The sequence below is a fragment of the Hemitrygon akajei genome, chromosome 1, assembly GCF_048418815.1.
Source record: "Hemitrygon akajei chromosome 1, sHemAka1.3, whole genome shotgun sequence".
Lineage (NCBI taxonomy): Eukaryota > Metazoa > Chordata > Chondrichthyes > Myliobatiformes > Dasyatidae > Hemitrygon > Hemitrygon akajei.
The window spans coordinates 65,637,404-65,658,360 of NC_133124.1; the positions used below are offsets into that span (position 1 = coordinate 65,637,404).

The 20,957-nt window shown below is 39.7% G+C and overlaps 1 protein-coding gene across 1 annotated transcript in view; it reads left to right on the top strand.

Moving 5' to 3' along the window:
* lrrc69 (leucine rich repeat containing 69) overlaps positions 1-20,957 on the top strand; it is a 57,225-nt gene that overhangs the window by 27,290 nt on the left and 8,978 nt on the right. The window contains exons 3-6 of the mRNA XM_073044588.1: positions 1,407-1,479; positions 2,960-3,155; positions 4,753-4,824; positions 18,681-18,782. Of these exons, the coding sequence (XP_072900689.1) occupies positions 1,407-1,479; positions 2,960-3,155; positions 4,753-4,824; positions 18,681-18,782 (443 nt within the window). The remainder of the gene's footprint in view (positions 1-1,406; positions 1,480-2,959; positions 3,156-4,752; positions 4,825-18,680; positions 18,783-20,957) is intronic.

A 20,957-nucleotide genomic window follows, 5' to 3' on the forward strand; every position in this document is an offset into this window, starting at 1 on the left:
AACCTTTTCTTCCCATGTGGCCTTTCTTGATCTTTCATCTATGTGCTTACCTCATAGTCTCTTTCTAGTCCCTAATGTTTCTGTCTCTATCACTTCACCCAGCTGTACATTCCATACACTTTATTGTACACTGCAAAAAAAAACTACTTTTGACATCTTCCTATACTTCCCTCCAATCACCTTAAAGGTATGCCGTATTGTTACTTTTCATCCAACTTTGTTCTTTGAGCTAGGTACTAACAGGGTCCAGGGTACAGGGTCCTGTTCACCCTGTACACATCAGACTTCCAATGTAACTCGGAGTCCTGCCATGTGCAGAAGTTCGCTGATGACACGGCCATAGTGGGGTGTGTCAGGAATGGACAGGAGGAAGAGTATAGGAAACTGATACAGGACTTTGTGATATGGTGCAACTCAAACTACCTGCGTCTCAATATCACCAAGACCAAGGAGATGGTGGTGGACTTTAGGAGATCTAGGCCTCATATGGAGCCAGTGATCATTAATGGAGAATGTGTGGAGCAGGTTAAGACCTACAAGTATCTGGGAGTACAGTTAGACAAGAAGCTAGACTGGACTGCCAACACAGATGCAGGAAGGCACAGAGTCGACTGTACTTCCTTAGAAGGTTGGCGTCATTCAATGTCTGTAGTGAGATGCTGAAGATGTTCTATAGGTCAGTTGTGGAGAGCGCCCTCTTCTTTGTGGTGGCGTGTTGGGGAGGCAGCATTAAGAAGAGGGACGCCTCACGTCTTAATAAGCTGGTAAGGAAGGCGGGCTCTGTCGTGGGCAAAGTACTGGAGAGTATAACATCGGTAGCAGAGCGAAGGGCGCTGAGTAGGCTACGGTCAATCATGGAAAACCCTGAACATCCTCTACATAGCACCATCCAGAGACAGAGAAGCAGTTTCAGCGACAGGTTGCTATCGATGCAATGCTCCTCAGACAGGATGAAGAGATCAATACTCCCCAATGCCATTCGGCTTTACAATTCAACCGCCAGGAGTAAGATATGTTAAAGTGCCGGGGTTAGGACTCAATGTATTTAAGTAAACTACTTAAGAACTTTTTAAAAGCTATTATTAATGCTTTTTGAGAGAGTGATTTAGATGCATATCATATTTTTACTGAGTTAAGTATTGGATGTAATTAGTTTTGCTACAATAAGTGTATGGGACATTGGGGAAAAAAATGTTGAATTTCCCCATGGGGATGAATAAAGTATCTATCTATCTATCTAAAGAGCATCAACTTTCCCTTAAATCCCTACTTAAAACTTTCCATACAATGATAATGGATAAAATTGCTAGAGTAAAGCCAATTGATCCCATGTGTATTTCAATAATGCTATTCTGTACAATTGTTGTTTTGTTTCTTTTAAATTCATGCTTTTTTTGTCATTTCAGAGAGCTTAGAAAAATTAGTTTTCTTGAATCTGAATGACAACAAGCTAACAACTTTGCCTGATGAAATAAACAGGTACTGGAAATAACATTCTATTATCTTTCTATAGTAGTATCACTCTGCAAACAAGCTGTCTCAATAATGAAGTTTTCCTTTTTCACAACTGCCTCTCCATCTGTCTTGAAGGTGAATACTGGCCAGACTTATTCAAAGCTTTCATACATAACCCCAGATAATAAGCCTTGGTAATTACATGTTGCTGACTTCATCTATCATTTTTGTATGGCTATAGTCCATCCTGAAAATGCTACAATTTTATCCTGGGGACCCAAGTCTAATCTTAAACCTTATCATATAATTTACAGCTGTAGCTTAACTAACACAACAATTATAATAACAAAAACACAGACTTTCTAGCTCAGTAGTTACAATATGTTAAATAGTAGGGAATCTGAATAGAGTATGCTTAACCAATTTATGAATATCTAATTAATAGGAGCTTGTGACAATTCATTTTCAGAAAGTCTGACTTTTTTATATTACTGTTAAGAAACATCAAGCAGCTGATAGGATATTCATAAAGGATGTTCAGGATAGAAAATAATTCAGCTTTTAGATATAAACAGGTCATATATTTCAGCATAATTAAATCCCAATACTGCAGAATATCACTTGCTACTTACATGAATTTTGTGAGTAGTGAGACAGCTGTTAAAAGTTCCATATTTCTTAATGTTAAGAAGAAAGTTTTCTTCATGATGTTGTGAATTACTTAATGTTAGATTTAAAGCTTATCAAGCTGTATTGTCCCCTGCATTAGAATAACTTTTAATCTGCTATTTGATAAAAATCCAGAACTTTCACTTAATACAGCATCATCTCAGTAAGATTACTCTGTAATGTAAGTATAGATACCCACCTCTTTACAAAGTCATAGTAAAATATTGGAGGCATTTATAAAAATTAGATCCAGTTTAACCTTCTCAAAATTTCTCTGGCTTTTATTTACAGAAGGTGTCACTATATAATTTTATCAGGTGATTTAGAACATAGAACATACAAATTTACAGTACTTTACCGGCCCTTCAGCCCACAATGTTGTGCCAACCGTGTAACTTGCTCTAGATACTGCCTCGAATTTCCCTAGCGTAAAGCCCTCTATTTTTCTAAGCACCATGTACCTATCTAAGAGGCTCTTGAAAGACCCTATTGTATCCGCTTCCACCACCGCTGCTAGCAGTGCACTCCATGCACCACCACTCTCTGTGTGGAAGAAGTTACCTCTAACATCCCCTTAGTACCTATTTCCAAGCACCTTAAAACTATGCCCCCTCATATTAACCATTTCAACCCTGGGAAAAAGCCTCTGGCTATCCTCATGATCAATGCCCCTCATCATCTTATACACTCTATCAGGTCACCTCTCATCCTCCGTCACTTCAAGGAAAAAAGGCCAAGTACACTCAACTTATTCTCATAAGGTACGCCATCCAATCCAGGCAACACCTTGTAAATCTCCTCTGCATTCTCTCTGTTCATTGTTTTATTATTGCAGGCTGATGGGACTCCAATATCTTTATGTGAACACTAATCAACTGGAGAGCATTCCGCATAAACTTTGTCTCTTGCAGCAGCTTTGTGAACTGCATTTAGCAAACAATAAACTTAAATCACTTCCACATGACATTGGATATTTGACTAATTTAAAGAAACTTTCTGTGCCAAGAAATCAAATCCAGGAGCTTCCAGAAGTAAGTTGATGTGATAGAGCCTTAAAGTATATGTATACACTTATCTCCACAGGAATTTTCATAATTGGCTATGTGGAATAAATAGAAGAAGTTTATGTATTAAGTTTCCGTAGGTTTGTGTGTATCTCTTGCTGAAATTGTCGAACAACTCTGATAGCTCTAGTAGAAATTCTACACCATTACATCCATTGGTTTACTTCATTATACCATAGTGGGTGCAACTAGTAGATCTGCTGCTTCATAGCTCCAGTGACCTGTGTTCAGTCTGACTTGCACTGCTGTCAGTATGTATTTGAAGGTTCTCATTGTAACCACGTGGCTTCTTTCATTACCTCAAAGATCTGTGGATGTTACGTTATCTGACCATTGAAAATTGCTCTAGCGTGCATAATTAAATTGGCAGAAAATCTTATTAAAGACAAATAAATGAAGTTGATTTTACTGGGGCTCTTTGAAGCAGAGACTTTGGGCGAACTTAGAAATCTGAAAACAATGGTATAGAACAGGGGTAGGCTACCAACCTTAAGCACAAATGATTTTCTAGCATGCGTTATTCATTAATTTGAGGCAATACATAACTAGATGTATTTAAATGGATAATTCCCATATTTCAAGTTTTATATTGCATTTATCTAGCCCACCATCCACTCATTAATGTGCAATCTGGCCCAAAGAGGCAAAAATGTTGCCGACTCCTGGTATAGAGTATCATTACACTCATCTGAGTTGGCAGACAGGATCTTGAATCGTTGTCTGATTTGAAAGGTAGCAAGCCTCGGCAGAACAGCACTCCTTTAATAATGTCAGTACAGAATACTTACTCCTGTCCTGAGTTGAAGCTTCAACCTTCAAGTAAGGATTCATTCAGCCGAGTTAAATAATACGTGTAACTTGATATTTTTGTCAAATTCAAAATAAAATGGCAATTAAGTATAACCATAGAATCTACTCAGTTGAAATCATTGTAAAAATATCTAACATTTTAAATCTGATTCTGATAGTAACAAAATATTTGGTTCACTTGTTAAGTCCCTGTTAGGTTATTTCTTATTGGCTTTGATTGGAGCTGTTCCAAATATAGCTGGAATTTGTTATTGTCTCATTTAGAGGTATAAGATGACATTTTTGGTCGACCCTGGTGTATGAGCTTGATTGTTTGCAAGAGCAGATAACCTACATGCCATGGGCTCCATGTTGTGCTTTGTTACCAATTTTTAAAACTGAGCTAACTGCCTCGTTCCTGTTACCTCCCCCTCCTTTCTTGAAATGCAGTGTTACTTTTAGTTTCTACTCTGCCAGAAATGTTTCCTTCTATCAAATTTTGCAAGATAACAACCAATTTATCTGTATATCTTTAGCCATCTCTTTAAAAAAGACAAATCATCGCAGCTCCATAAAATAGTTACAGGTAAGTCACATGGAGAATTTTTTTACACTAAAATGTTTTAACTATGAAACTAGAGATTTAACTAAAATTGAATCTCTAAAACTATTAAACTATTTACTGTAACTAATTACACTGAGAAAGTACTGTTGCTTATAAAGGGAAAAGGAGAGACTAACATATGACTATTTTTGTTTTGTGTTACTTCTCCAGGAATTATGTATTCTAAGGAAGCTAAAAGTTCTAGATGTGGCTGGAAATCAGTTAAATATTTTTCCAACAGGGGTAAGTTCCATTCTCAAAATTATAATTCATTATGATACTTTGTTTTCCATATTTTTACTTTTCCTTATAGTATCACCTGAGACAATCAGAAGTGGTATAACAGCACAGCAGGTAGTGTTGATGCCTGACAGCTCCAGTGACTTGAGTTTGTTATGGAGATGGCAGATTCTTTTGAAGGTTTTCCCTTGGCTACTCTGGTTTATTTCTACATCTCAAAAACAAATAAGTTGATCAGTTAATTGATCACTTTAAATTGTCCCTTTAGAATTGAGGGAAGTTGATGGCAAAGTGGGAAGAATGAAAAAAAGTGATTAGTATAGGGTTACTTTAAAAGGGTGCTCGATGATTTTGCAGACTTGGTGAACTGAATGTCCAGCACTGTGATTCTGTCAATCATAAATAGTTATTATCCCCAATTTACTTTAAACAGTTTTTTCTTTCTTTGTTAAATTCATTCTAATTACATAACAGTTTTGACACAGCTGCACAAAACTGTTATGATAAGATGGACTCTTGACCTCATAATCTACTTTGTTATGTCCTTGCACCTTATTGTTTGTGCCTTAGGGGTGGCCAGGAAGGATTTCTGAAAATACTGTATGTAGGTGAGCTGAATGGAGGAAAGGCAAGACTGGATCTAGTACTAGGCAATGAACCTGGTCAGGAGATAGATCTCACAGTGGGTAAGCATTTTGTAGACCGTGACTACAGCTCCCTCACCTTTATTATAGTCTTGGACAGGGATAGGAGCAACCAGTATCAAAAAATATTTAATTGGGGTAGGGTAGATCCTCACTGTCCAAAGGAGTAATACGAAAAGATTGGAGAGTGGCAAATGTTATTCCTTTGTTCAAGAAAGATAATAAGGATAATCATGTAAAATAAAGACCATTGATTCTTATGAGAATGCTGGGCAAACTATTGGAGGGGACTCTTAGAGTCAGAGTTTATGAGCATTTGGAGAAGCATATTCTGACAGAGTTCGCCAGCATGACATCGTGAGGAGCAGGTCATGCCTCACGAGCCTAATTAAATTCTTTGTGGAAGTGACTAAACAAATTGCTGAAGGTAGAGCAATGGATGTGAGGTATATTGATTTTAGTAAGGCTTTCAGCAAGGTTTCCCATCAGTGGCTAACTCATAAAGCCATTGGATCCAGGGAAACTTGGCTGTTGGTATTGAATTGGTTTGTCCACAGAAGGCAGAGGGTAGAAGTAGATGAGATGTATTCTGCCCAGAGTGTGGTAATCAGTGGTGTTCTGCAGGAATCTGCTCTTTCTGATTTTTGTAAATCACTTGGATAAGGAAGTGGAAGGATGGGTTAGTATGAATGCAGATGCCATGAAGGTTGGTGGTGGTATGGATAGTAGAGAAGGTTGTCATAGGACATTGGTAGAATGAGGTGCTGGGCTGACAAATGATAGATGTGTTGCCTGTGGTGATGGTAGGGACAGACACGTTATGGACATTTAAGAGGCTTTTCAGTAGGCATATAGATGAATAAAAATGGACAATTATGTGAGAGGGAAGAGTTAAGTTGATCTTCGTGTAGGTTAACAGATTGGCACAAAATCGTAGGCTGAAGGACCTGTGCTGAACCTTCTTGACGAAACCTCCATGCGGAACCTCATCAAAGGCCTTGCCTTCATCAACTTTCCTGGTAACTTCCTCAAAAAAAACTGTAAGATTGGTTAGATATGGCCTACCATGCACAAAGTCATGTTGACTATCCCTTATCAGTAGCTGTCTATTCAAATACTTATATACCTAGTCCCTTAGAATACCTCCCAATAACTCCCCCACTACTGATGTCAGGCTCGACAGCTTATCATTTCCTGGCTTATTCCTAGAACCTTTCTTAAGCAACAATGTTAGCCGTCCTCCGATCCTCTGGCATCTCACCTGTGGCTAAGGACATTTTAAATATCTCTGCTAGGGCCCCTGCAATTTCTGCACTAGCCTCCCACAAGGTCCGAGGGAACACCTTGTCAGGCCTGGGGGTTTTTCCACTCTTTGCTTCATGACAGCAAACACCTCTCCTCTATTGATCCATCATTACTGCTGCTTTGCCTCACTTGATTCTGTGAACATCTCCCAAGTAAATGCAGATACAAAAATTCCATTTAAGATCTTCCCTACCTCGTTCGTCTATATGCATAGATGACCACTCTGATCTTCCAGAGACCTTATTTTGTTCTTTACTTTCCTTTTGCTCTTATTATATCTGTAGAATCCCTTGGGGTTTGCCTTCACTTTGCTAGAACAACCTCCTGCCCTCCTGATTTCCTGGTTAAGTGTTCCAACTACCTCATTTGCTCCTTCCTGCCTATGCCTGCTGTGCACTTCCTTTTTCTTAACCTGGGCCTCTATCTCCTGAAAACCAAGGTTCCCTAAACTTGTTTATTCTGACAGGAATATACAAAGTCTGTACTCTCAAAATTTTTCTTTTGAAGGCCTCTCCCTTATCAATTGCACCTTTGCAAGAAAACAACCTGTCCCAATCCACACTTGCCAGATCCTTTCTGATACAATCAAGATTGGCTTATCTCCAATTTAGAATCTCAACCCAAAGAGCAGACCTATCCTTCTCCATAATAGTCTTGAAAGGAAAGGTGTTATGATCACTAGATGCAGTGTTCCCAAACTTATGTCACCTTCCTGTCTTATTCCATAAAAGGAGATCTTGTATCGCTCTCTCTCTACTTAGGCCTTTATGTACTGACTAAGCAAACTTTCCTGAACAGACTTGACAAACTGTATTCCATCCAGCCATTTTACAGTATGGAAGTCGGTCAATATGTAGAAAGTTAAAATCTATTAACCCTGTAACAGTCTGCACTCTCCCTGCAAGCTTGCTCCTCTAAATCCCACTGACATGTGGGAGATCTATAATATAATCCAAATAACATGGTCATCCCTTTCTTATTCTTCAGTTTCACCCTTATAGCTTTAGTATATGAGCCCTCTATTCTGTCCTGTCTGAGCATTTCTGTTACATTTTCCCTGACTAGTAATGTCACCCCTCCTCCTTTAATCCCTTCCGCTCTATCACATTTAAAACAACAGAACCCTGGAACACTGAGCTGCCAGTTGTGCTGCTGCTGTAACCAAGTCTCACTAATGGCTACAGTGCCATAATTTTAATGTGCTGAACCATGCCCTAAGCTCATCTGCCTTCCCATGAAACACTCAGGTTCTGTCAGCTGTGTAAGTCTAAGGAAGACAATCTCTGTCCCCATCAAACGTGTGAGATTCAGATGTGAGCCCACCCAGAAACCCTCCCTATTGGTGTAGATGCTGCATGATTTGTTACCTTATTACAAATCAGTACCATGATATACAGACAGTACACTGCATGAAATTAAATGATTGAGCTTTATAATTCTTAATTTGACGACAAGGTTAGTGAAGAAAAAGCAAAAATAGAAAAGAGCCCATTTTAATAGAACAGTCTAATGTGCACAAGTTGACGCTCATGTTTTCCCCTTCGCCGATCCTCCTTCGATCTCCCCAGCCTTCGTCGGGTCATGGCTCTGCTCCAGGTTGAATCCTACGAGCTCTTCTCTCCAGCAACTTCTCTCTTCATCTCCCGCTGAACAAAAGACCCAGATCACCCCAGTGTCAGGCACACGGCACAAAACATACTCCCATCATTGGAGGGCTCATATTCTAACACACCTGTTATCTCTAACCATAACCCAAACATTGCTTCTACAGAAAGACCATTACATTTGCAGTGAAACCTTTCCCAGGGTGTTACTCCTATAATATTCCTTGCATTGAAATATACACATCTCAGCACATTGGCCCACCATGCTCAACCTTTCAATTAACAACTTTATATGTAGGCTTATCAACATCTTTCCCCACAACCACTCCACTATCTGCTCTGGTGCTCTGGTTCCCATCTCCCTGTAACTCTAGTTTAACCCTCCCATGCTATACTAGCCAGCCTTCCTGCAAGGATGTTTGCCCCTCCATTTAAGGTGTAAACCATCCCTTCTGTACAGGTCCCACCTTCCCTGGAAGGGACCCCAATGATCCAAAAATCTGAAGCCTTCCCTCCTGCACCATCCCCTTAGCCCCATTTTAAACTGTATGATCTTCTTATTTTTGACCTCAGATACACAGTACCAGTTATTCTGCAACGGAAATAATGAGGCATAGATAATTGCAATGTACTTAGCATCACTAGTACATTTATTGTGTTCTTGCAAGATAAAGGGATGCACAATTGCTGGAAGCAGTAACAGTCAATTCCGTATCCATTGTCTCAGCAGACAAGAGAGGTAACTGCCATGCAGTGATTTGTTGGCTGTTGTTTTGTGCAGGATGAGCTGTTTTGTATTATTTGACAGTTTAATGTCCTGTTTCTAGGTAACTACTGTTTATTCTGGTTTCACTGTCAGTCTTGCTCACTAGTCTTGCTTGCAGCAATGCATAGATTATTGCAAGTGATAATATTCCATATCTAATCATCCTCAAATCCCACTTCTCACTCATCCACCATATCTTTTGATTGGATTGGTAAAATGCAGACTGGTTAATTGTGCATCTCTTATTGCCCTCTTCCCCACACAATATCTGTAGCCTTATAAATTTCTGCTTTTACCTAGCCAAGAAATCCACCCACACTAATCCTAAATCATAAAGTGATGAAGAAGATGCCACTAGTTCAGATATTACGTGTACTGTAGATGGTAATTTAAAAATGAAATCTGTTTGTGGTAAATAAAATGGGGCATGAGTGATGGCTAGCCAGACAGAGTGGGATAAGAACATTGTAAGCCAGCTTCCGAGAACTCAGATAAATGTTTTGATAGGATTTCTTACAACTGAAGTGTGACTTACACAAAAAGACTCTTGGCGTTGATAGACCGGAAAGCCTGTGTAAAATATGAAGGAACATGAATGGGTAGTTCAAACCCAGTTACAATCTGTGTAAAGAAATTTCTCCTTATCTAACTTCTATGTGGCTGACCTGAAACTATATCCTCAAGTTTAGAATCTTTGAGTAATCTGTCCCTAGGCATCTTCCTTTCCAAATTGACTCAACATCTTTTGTCCCATCAGGATCACCTGGATTCTTCTAATCAGCAGGATCTCCTCTAGTTAGTTTAGACCAAACTTGCTCAGTGCAGCTCTTCATAGAGTAGCTCCTTCATTCCAGGAAGCAATTAATCTGTCTTGCAACTACAATAAGCCAAATATTCTTTTCTTTAGGCATAGAGACCAGAACTGCCTGTAGTACTCAAAATGTGTTTCACAAAGGTACTGCACAATCTCTGCAAGACTTCCTTGTGCTTCAACCTTCCAACAAGAAAGACTAACTTGTGCTGTTTTTTTATCATTTGAATATATAGTTTTTATACTCTATAAATCATTTAGAATCTTCATCAAACAGGAGCCCCAGATGAACCATGAATCCATAACCTGCTGAGGGCCAGATCAGTGGCATGCAACTCCGATAACTAAGAAAGTTACAAGGAGTCTAGGTCCAATCTCCGGAAAGCCATTTCGTGGGTGAAGTGTCAATTCTGGACTAAACTTGAATAAAGGATACTTGTCAGTTACAACAGGGCTTGAATACTATCACCTGTTATAAAGTTAAATCAGGAGACATAGGTAATAGCAGGGCTTCACTTCTAGATGAGCTCATTGCCTTGTATGCTCACTTTGACCGTAAAACCATGGAGGACCCAGCACGAATTCCCACAGCCTACAATGATCTTGTGATTTTAGTCTCCGAGGCTGACGTGTGAGCAGCCTTCAGGAGAGTGAACCTACGAAAGCATCATGGCCCAGATGGGGGTACCTGGCCACCTACTAAAGACCTGTGCTGATCAACTGGCTGGAGAGTTCATGGAGATCTTTAACCACTTGCTTCAGCAGACTGAGGTACCCACCTATTTCAAGCAGGCTTCAATTATACCAGTGCCTAGGAAGAACATGGTAACCTGCTTCAATCACTATCATGCACTACATCCACAGTGATGAAGTGTTTTGAGAGGTTGTTGATGAAACATTATCAACTCTTGCCTAAGAAGTAACTTGGATCCTCCCCAATTTGCCTACCAGAGCAACAGATCCACAGCAGATGCATCTCATTGGCTCTTCACTCAACCCTGGAATATCTGGACAACAAAAATGCATACATCAAGATGCTCTTTATTGACTACAGCTCAGCATTCAACACCATCATCAGCTCAAAACTAATCAATAAGCTCCATAACCTTGTCCTCAGTACCTCCTTGTACAATTATATCCTGGAGTTCCTCACTTGCAGATGCCATTCAGTTCAGATGTGCTTTATCCCCTGCTCTACTCGCTTTACACTTATGATTGTGTGGTTAAACGCAGCTCCAATGCCATATTCAAGTTTGTTGATGTCATCACTGACATAGGCCAAATCAACAGTGGTGATGAATCATCATATTGGAGGGAGATTGAAAATTTGGCTGAGTGGTGTTGTAATAACAATTTCTTACTCAATGTCAGCAAGACCAAGGAGCTGATTATTGACTTCAGGAGAAGGAAACCAATGGTCTATGCGCTAGTCCTCATTGAAGGATCAGAGGTGGAGAGGGTCAGTAACTTAAAATTCCTAGATGTTACTAGTTTGGTGGACCTACCCTGGGCCCAGGATGTGCGTACAATTACGAAGAAAGCATGGCAGTGCTTCTACTTAGGAGTTTGTGAAGATTTGGCATGACATCTCCAACTTTGACAAACATCAATAGATGTGTAGTGGAGAGTATATTGACTGTCTGGATCACAGCTCGGTATGGAAACACCAATCTGCTTGAACAGAAAATCCTCCAAAATTTAGTGAATGTGGCTCAGTCCATCACAGGTAAAGCTCTGTCCACCATTGAGCACATCTACACAAAACGCTGTTGCAGGAAAGCAGCGTCCATCACCAGGGATGTCCACCACCCAGTACAAACTCTCTTCTCACTGCTGTCATTAGGGAGAAGTTACAGGCCCTCAGGACTTGCACCACCAGGTTCAGGAACATTACCTCTCAACCATCCAGCTCTTGAACCAGAGGGGATATCTTCACTCATGTTCACTTGCCCCATCATTGGAATGTTCCCACAACTTATGAACTCACTTGCGAGGACTGTTCATCTTATGTTTTCAATATTTATTGTTTATTTATTATTTCTTTCTTTTGTATTTACACAGCTTGTCTTTTGCACACTGGTTGAACATCCAAGTATTTTCCAAGGTCTTTCATTGATTCTGTTAAGGTTATTTTCCTGTGGATTTATTGAGTATGCCCATAAGATAGTGCATCTCAGGGTTGTTAATGGTGACATATATGTACTTTGATAATAAATTTACTTTGAACTTTGGTACATAATTTTATATATTTTCCACAACGTTCTCTGTTTACCATTTCTTTCATTCAATGTACTTGTTCAAATCCCTTTGCATACTCTTTGCTACTATTTCCAAGTTCAGTTTCTCCACTAATTTTGCTAATTATATCTGCTGCAGTAGAAGCACAAGCACCCACCAAGCCATCTTAATTACTACCAGTTTAGTTCTGTGTACCTGTGTTCAAGAAGGCTTTGAGGATATCCTGCCATTTCCCTTGACAGAATTTGATATTACTATGGCACCTCCCTGTAGTTCTGTGGAATTGGCTATTCTCTCATTGAATGACAGTATTTTTAATCCATCACTGATGTTTTGCTGGCACCCTTGCAATTACCTGTCAGCATGTGAGCTAGATTTTTGTTACTGATAATGATGCAGCTGCTTCAGCAGAATCTCAAACCTTTTCCAACGTCTTTGGGAAAACAAATTTGGGAAATACTGGTTGGAATCAATGTGTCAAGAAAAATGTTGGAGAAAAAGCACTCAGGTATACATACACACTTGCTGCCATTAGCCTTTTTTTGTAGTAACAGTCAAGATATGCTTTTGGAGTTGCATTCATTTAAGTGATTCTTGCCTAGATGAATGCAACTCTAATTCTTCAGTGTGTTCGGAGTTGCACTCATCTGGGCAAGTCACTAATACTTGGCAGTGTGACTGAAGCTTTACTCATTGCAACATAAGACACAGGTGCATGAGTAGGCCATTTGGTATTTGAGATCTGCACAGATTATGGTTGATCCAATTGTAGCAATAACTCATTTTTCACACATTCTCCTTTTGACTCCCTTATGGTTCAAGTATCTGTTAATCTCCAACTTCAATGTATTCACATCTCCACATGTCTCTAACTCTAAACGATTCCAAAGAATATTGACCTTTAAGAAGAAATTCTTCTTCATCTTTGTCTTAAATGGATGGCCTCTTACTGTGAAACTATGCCGCCAATTGAATTGAATTGACTTTATTTCATACATCCTTCACATACATGAGGAGTACAAATCTTTATATTATGCTTCCGTCTAAATGTACAATGTGCAATCGTAGTAATTTATAATAAATAGAACAGTCAATGTAACATAGAAATACACTCAAATTAGCGTGAATTAATCAGTCTGATGGCCTGGTGGAAGAAGCTGTCCCAGAGCCTGTTGGTCCAGGCTTTTATGCTGCGGTACCGTTTCCCAGATGGTAGCGGCTAGAATTGATTGTAGTTGGTGTGATTCAGGTCCCCAATGATCCTTCGGGCCTTTTTTCACACCTGTCTTTGTAAATGTCCAATGGGAAGTTCACAAGTACAGAGGGCTGTCCGCTCCACTCTCTGCAGGTCCTGCGATTAAGGAAGGTACAGTTCCCATACCAGGCAGTGATGCAGCCAGTCAGGATGCTCTCAATTGTGCCCCTGTAGAAAGTTCTTAGGATTTGGGGGCCCATACCAAACTTCCTCAACCGTCTGAGGTGAATGAGGCGCTGTTGTGCTTTTTTTCACCACACAGCTGGTGAGTATAGTCCACGTGAGGTCCTCGGTGATGTGGATGCCGAGGAACTTAAAAGTTGTTCATCCTCTCAATCCCAGATCCATTGATGTCGATAGGGGTTGGTCTGTCTCCATTCCTCCTGTAGTCCACAACCAGCTCCTTTGTTTTAGCAACATTGAGGGAGAGGTTGTTTCCTTGACACCACTGTGTCGGAGAGATGACTTCTTCTCTGTAGGCCACCTTGTTATTGTTTGAGATTAGGCCAATCAATGTAGTGTTGTCGGTAAAAGCTATGGGTGGCGACACAGTCATGGGTATACAGGGAGTAAAGGAGGGGACTTAGTACACAGCCCTGAGGGGCTCCTGTGGTGAGAGTCAGAGGGGTGGAGGTGAGGGAGCCCACTCTTACCACCTGCTGGTGATCTGACAGGAAGTCCAGCATCCAGCTCCGCAAGGCAGAGTCAAGGCTAAGGTCTCTGAGCTTCTTGTCGAGCCTGGAGGGAATTATGCTGTTGAATGCTGAACTGTAGTCCAAGAACAGCATTCTAACATGAACATCCTTCTTCTCCAGGTTTGTAAGGATGGTATGTAGAGCAGTAGCTATTGTGTAGTCTGTTGATCGGCTGTTTCAGTAGGCGAATTGTAGGAAGTCCTGTCTGGGTGGTAGCAAGCTGCAGGTGTAATCCTTGACCAACCTCTCAAAGCATTTGCTTATTATTGAGGTGAGTGCAACAAGATGCCAGTTGTTCAGGCATGTTACCTTGGTCCCTTTTTGGTACATGGATAATGGTGGATAATTTGAAGCAGGAGAGCACTCTACACTGGGAGAGGGAGAGATTAAAAATGTCTGTAATGTTACGAACCCCGTAACTGGGTCACTTACCAGCAAAGAGAGAGAGGTCCGCTGAAATCTGATGGTACTATTTTTAAACGTTTTTATTTATAAAGGGGCACAAAAGTAAGGTTAATACAAACATTCAGATAATATACATCGTCAATACTCAATCTAAAGCGCGGGTATAGTAATAATCAACAATAAGAAGTAGCTCTATCGTTTGTCTAGGGGTAAAAATATTGTCCGATGGAAATATCAAAGTCTCTGGAGTTCATACAGTCTTTTAGCCTTTCAGGGACCGCCGGGGTCTCACGTGTTGGAGAGAGAAAATAAACTTGCCAGCCTTTTGGACTCAACTCGTTGAATCGGGAACGTGGGTTCCCCGTTGTCATTTCGAAGTCTTTTTCGGGGTTATCAGCCACTCGTTCCCCAAGCTAGGGGAACCGAATCACACATGGCTCCCGAACAGCTTCCCATCCTCACAGGAGCGATGAGCGATGGTCTGTCCTTCTGGTGTGTCGCTGGGGTACTGCCTCCTGCAGTCTCCTTTTTATCATGACTGGCAGATTTGTAAATGTCAATCAAGGTAGGGTGATGCAATCCCCACCCCACATTGCCCGAGGGTGTCCATGTCCCTGATAGCTGGCACGTACTATAGAGTTGCAATTCACACAGGTGTCTCTAAGAACAATGGTCAAATCCGTTGCATTGTCTCTCATTTCCTGGGTCCAAGACCCGAATTAATAGCGATCTTGCGATTCTCCGGAAGGAGGGGGCTGGTCCCGCACCCTTCGGCCCCTCAGAGCTGTGGTACATTCATAACAGGAAACACACCTGCCAGTTGTACTGCACACATCCTGAGTACTTGCCCTGGGGTGCCATCTGGTCCCGCAGCCTTGTGACTGTCCACACGTTGGAAGCATCTGCGTACCTCTGCCTCAGAGATGACCAGGTTGCAGGTTGAAGTGTGGCTTTCCTCGGAGGCTCAGAGTTAGTGACATCAAACCAAGTGTAAAAGCGATTGAGCTCATCTGGGAGAGAGGCCATGATGTTGGCAGCACCACAACATTTGGCTTTGAAGTCTGTGATGTTGTGCAACCCTCGCCACAAGTCGCGTGTGCTATTTGTTGTGAATCTTGACTCAGTCTTGTCCCTGTATTGTTGATTTGCAGCCTTGATATCTTTGCTTTTCTTGAGCTCCTGCTGATTGCTGGCAACGTCTCTATGTCGCGCGGTAAGTGCTGCTCGCACGGAACTATTGATCTAGGGTTTCTGGTTCGGGAAGACCCTGACCAACTTCTGGGGGAAACAACATCATCAATACTCTTCCGAATGAAGCACGTGACTCCATCCGTGAACTTGGAGACATCCTCATCATGGAAGACATTCCAGTTGACGTCATTGAAGCAGTCCTGCACCATGGAGACCGATTGGTCAGACCAACAGTGGAGGGTTTTAACTATGGCTGCCTCTTGTTTCAGCTTCTGTCTGTATATCAGCAAAAGCAGGATTGAAGAGTGGTCTGATTTTCCAGAACCTGAGCAAAGGAGAGGTTTGTAAGCATTGTGGACAGGAGTGAAACAGTGGTCAAGTGTCTTATCTCCACTAGTGCTCACCTGGATGTGCTACAAAACTTCGGAGAGTCTTTTGTCAGCAACGCTCGATTAAAGTCACTGGCGACGATGAAGTCAGCTGCTGGAGGTGCAGACTCCATCATGTTCATGGTTTTGTACAGTTCCCTCAGAGCAAGGTCAGTATCAGCCTGCGGCAGAATGTACACCGACCGCTGTGATGGTAACAGTTGTGAACTCCCTAGGCAGCCAGTAGAGTCTGCACAGCAGCACCAGGTACTCCAGGTCTAGGGAACAAAAGGATTTGAGAGCATGCACATTCTGGGGGTTGCATCAAGCAGTGTTGACCTCCTTTACTCTTTCCTGAGAGGTTTTTCAACCTGTCTACCCGCAACAGGGAGAACCCAGAGGGCTTGATAGCATGGTCCGGTATCTCCTCCATCAGCTAAGCACAAAAAATAACATTCCTTTGTTCAGCCTCACCAGGATGCCAGCCCTTCTCCCTTGCCTGCGGCACTTCTTCAAAGGCAGTGGAGGTGTAAGAGATAAGTCTCCGATGGATCACGCAAGCAGGGGATCCCAGTGCAGGAAAAACAGCACATAGTGGGTAAATGCCATCTTTCCGATGTTCAGAAGGGTCAGTCTATCGCATCTTTTGTGACTATCAGGTACTTGAATTGAAAATGCTAAGAAAATTGTAGAAATCAGTAGTATACTGTAGATTCGGAATGGAGCTTGTAACACGGCCGCCGTACGCAGCGCCATCAGGGTCTAGATCCAGAGACACTGCACCAAGTGAAATATCTTCTTAATATTCACCATACTGCCCTCCACAAAATCTTATACAAAATTTTATAAAGATCAATTCTCACTCTGAATTCCATTAAGTATAGACCTAACCAGTTTAACCTGTTTTCATACATCAAGCATTCATTCCAGGAATTAATCGATCATTTCTTAAATATGAAGAACAAAAAGAAAAATTAGGAAAATAGAGGGCTGTGGGTAACCCTGGGTAATTTCTAAGTTAAGGACATGTTCAGCATGGGTTTGTAGGCCGAAGGGCCTGTATTGTGCTGTAGGTTTTCTGTTTCTGAAACAATATGCAGCATGAGCCTTCCTAATAATTTCTTGTGCTTACATGTCTACATTTGTGTTTATGTACTAGGATTTCAAGATTAATTTGCATGTAGCATTTTGCAGTATCAGTTTATTTTTCCATTCTTCCTTCCAAAATGCATCAATTTACATAATCTCACATTACCTACTTATCTATAACACCTCACTAGTTACTAATTAACAACCTGAAAATGGCTCTATTTATCCTGATTCTTTGTCTTTCTGTCCATGCCAACATGTTACCCACAACACTGTTTGCCCTTGTTTTGTAACTTTCTAACTGGCATCTTGTTGAATGTTTTCTGGAAATTCAGAAAGAACACTTTTACTGGTTCCTTTTTATCCACCCGGTTTGTCAAAGAACTCCTGCAAGTTTGTCAGACATGGTTTTCATTTCAGAAAACCATGTTGATTCTTCTTGACCGTCTTAACATTTTTTAAATGTCTTTCCTCTTCTTTGTAGGCAGTACTTAAGAATTTACCTCCACTCCATTTTTGAAGGATCTGAGATGGCAAATAGGGAACTGCAAATTCAGCGACAGATAATTGCTGACAAGGGTTTGGTTATGTAACTTGTGAGATACTGTATTCTTTCTGCCACTTACACAAAGTTACTGATACATGACTTGACTTCAGTAACCCTTGTTTTTTTTATTATGGTGGAAAGAAATGGTCTGGAATGCCGAGCTTCTTTCGTGCTCATGAAACTGCAGTAATTAAGTGCTTGTCCTCAAAACTTTCTGTTCACTGGTGACTCAGGATGTTAATGAAAAGGCTGGTGCTGTTGTTGCCACTGAGTGTCAAGGAGAAATTGTCAGGTGATGAAACACTTGTATGATGCAAATATAATTTAACACATCAACTCATATTGGAATTTTTCCCAATTCATGATGCAGCTGACTCAGACTGCCACATTCTCTGGCACATGATGGTCTTGAACTGGTTCAATTGAATTGAAGGGCAATTCATTGCACATTTTTAACACATTAGAATGGGTCTCTCTATTTCACCTCCAGTTTTGCTTTACTTCTTGTTACTCTTCTTTTTCATCTTTCCTTTCTTCCATTTCCTCTACCTCACTTCATCATCTGCCTTGATTGACATCTTTCTCTTATTCCTGCTCCTCCTCCATCTGCTTCAGGCAATGGCTGCATGTTGGCAAGACTTGTAGAATACAATAGTGTTTTAGTCTATCTCCTCTCTTGAACCTATATAGAACCTTGGATTTGTCTTTGGTATTCCAATTTCCTGTTCAATTTCAATTCAGTGTACAAATATGGATCTTATTACAACAATCCTCCAATTCAGGGGAAGATATTCCCGTGGTTTTTAAATAGACAGTTCAGATACTGAGGTGTGGGAAGAATTGTAAATATTTTGTGAGATATTTTGAATGATTTGAATGTTTCATTCACTGCTTATTCTATTCTTTTTATTACTTTTATTTTGTTCTTTTTAATTGTGAAGCTTATGGAGCTGAAATTGGAAGAATTCTACTTTGAGCAGAATCCATTGTTGGAAAAAAATCTCATTTCATCAATACAACAAAATGAAGTTTTAACTCTCCAGGTAATTTTTTCAATGTTATTTGGATGTATTGGGTTACTTTTCAGCTTTATTGCACACAATCTCACTGAAATGGCACATGACCTGCACAACCAGATTACTGCCAGGTAGTGAACACTCAGGTTGCAATGGCATCAATCAACTATTTGGAATTTAGCTTTAACTTCATTAGCTAAAACTAAAATAATATATTCTACTTTTGTAAGTTTAACTTTTACTACCTCTCCTTTATTTGTACCTGATGAGAGTACAGCTGAATATATACCATATTTATAGAGTAACCAATCACATCCCTCAACTTTTTTAAAATCATTTCATCTTTCAATGAAGACTGAAAAGTAGATAGCCAGCTACACATGCCACTTTGCACAGAAACCTTTACAATGATGAAAATTTGATCAATGTTTAGTGGTATTCATTGATGGAATAATGATAAGCTGTTGTTTGGAGGCCATTTCTCAAAACATAATTCCATGGAAACTTTAATAATGTCTACTTGAATCTGAAGGATGGCACAATGCAATTCTGTTGTAGCACTGTATTAGAGTTTCAGCATAGAATCAGAAATACTTGCTGTATTAATGCATCTGATACATTTTTTCACCCACACAAAAAATTTTCTGACTATCAAAATAAATAAATTATTACATAGCTGTGCAAGTGAAATAAGAAAATTGTCTTCATAAGGTTAGGAAAATGCAAAATCTAAAAATAAGAATAAAAAATTATTGGAAGAACACAGCAAATTTGAAAGTTAAAAACAAGCATATTATCTTCTTTTGTGATGAATAGTTCAAAACTGAAAACATAACAAGTCTTTTCTCTTTGCTGTTGCTGACTGATTTATTTGTTTTTAATATATTCTATAATAAAATGTGAAGATTAACTGTTGAATTTAATCATAGTTTTTAAGTAGGTATTTTCTTTCTGTTATCTCAAATCAATAATAATTATGGAGATTTTAATGCTGAAAATAAAATAAAATCAGGTTACAACTGCAGAGATGGATATTTTGTGTTGTTAATATTATTTGCAATTAATTTAAACAATATCTGAGTCCAGTTACATTTTCTATTCTATAAAGCTTTGTTTATTTCTTTAAGTTCTCTATTCAATAATTCCTATGTCTGGTTTCTGTGTCTTCATTTGTGAAGACCAACACAAGATATTTGTTTAACCTCTGCACCATTTCTTCTATCCTCTGTATATTTTTTTCTTCTGTTTGTAAGAAACCTGTGTTAGTTTTAGCTCATCTGTTCCTTTCCAAATATCTATAGGAGCTTTTATGATCTACTTTGTGGTTCTTGCTAGATGGCTGTCCTATCTGCTTTGCATGTCAATGCCTTGATCCTTCTTTGATGAATTGTGAAATTTTCCTAATCCTAAAGCAGATTTCTTGCATTTTCTCTTTTTACTTCAGACTTCCTGAGCTTTTTTTAGTTATTAAATTTATGTTTAATTGTAAATGTAATTGTAAATTTAAATGTAATTTTAAAATTTTTAACCTTTGAAAATGATTTAAAAGGCTTACTTTGCTTGAAAAGATCACACAATGCCATATTGTTGTCAGACTCCTGTAGGGCTGTTGACAATGTTTCATATGAGAGACTGGTTAGAATCCATGGAGACCAGGCAAAATTGACAGATTGGATCTAAAATTGATTTAATAGGATGTAGAGGATGATTATGTAAACACAGACATAAGTACCCAGATCCTTATAGTTTATTATTTAACTATCCTTATAGTTTATCCTTATACTGTATATATTAACAATTTTAATGATTAGTGAGATCATAGGTGACAAAGAAATTGGTGGTGGTGTTGACATTGAGGGTAGTGTTAGGCCTCTAATATCCTTGGTCCCATAATTTCCTATAATTGGCAAAATGGGCAGAGAAGTGGCAAATTGAATTTAATCCTAATAAATTATGCATCTTGGTCAGATTAATAAGGCTAGAATATACACTGTATATGAGGAGCAAGAAGATATTAAAGTTTAGAGGGACCTTGATACATGTCAGAAGATTTCTGAAGTTGGTAGTATATGTTAATAAAATGGTGAGGAAGAGACACAAGATACACATGGGCATAGAATGTATGAATAAAGAGTTATAGTACAATTTTATCAAGTATTAGTTCTGCAACAGCTGGAATGCTGTGTACAATTCTATTTATCA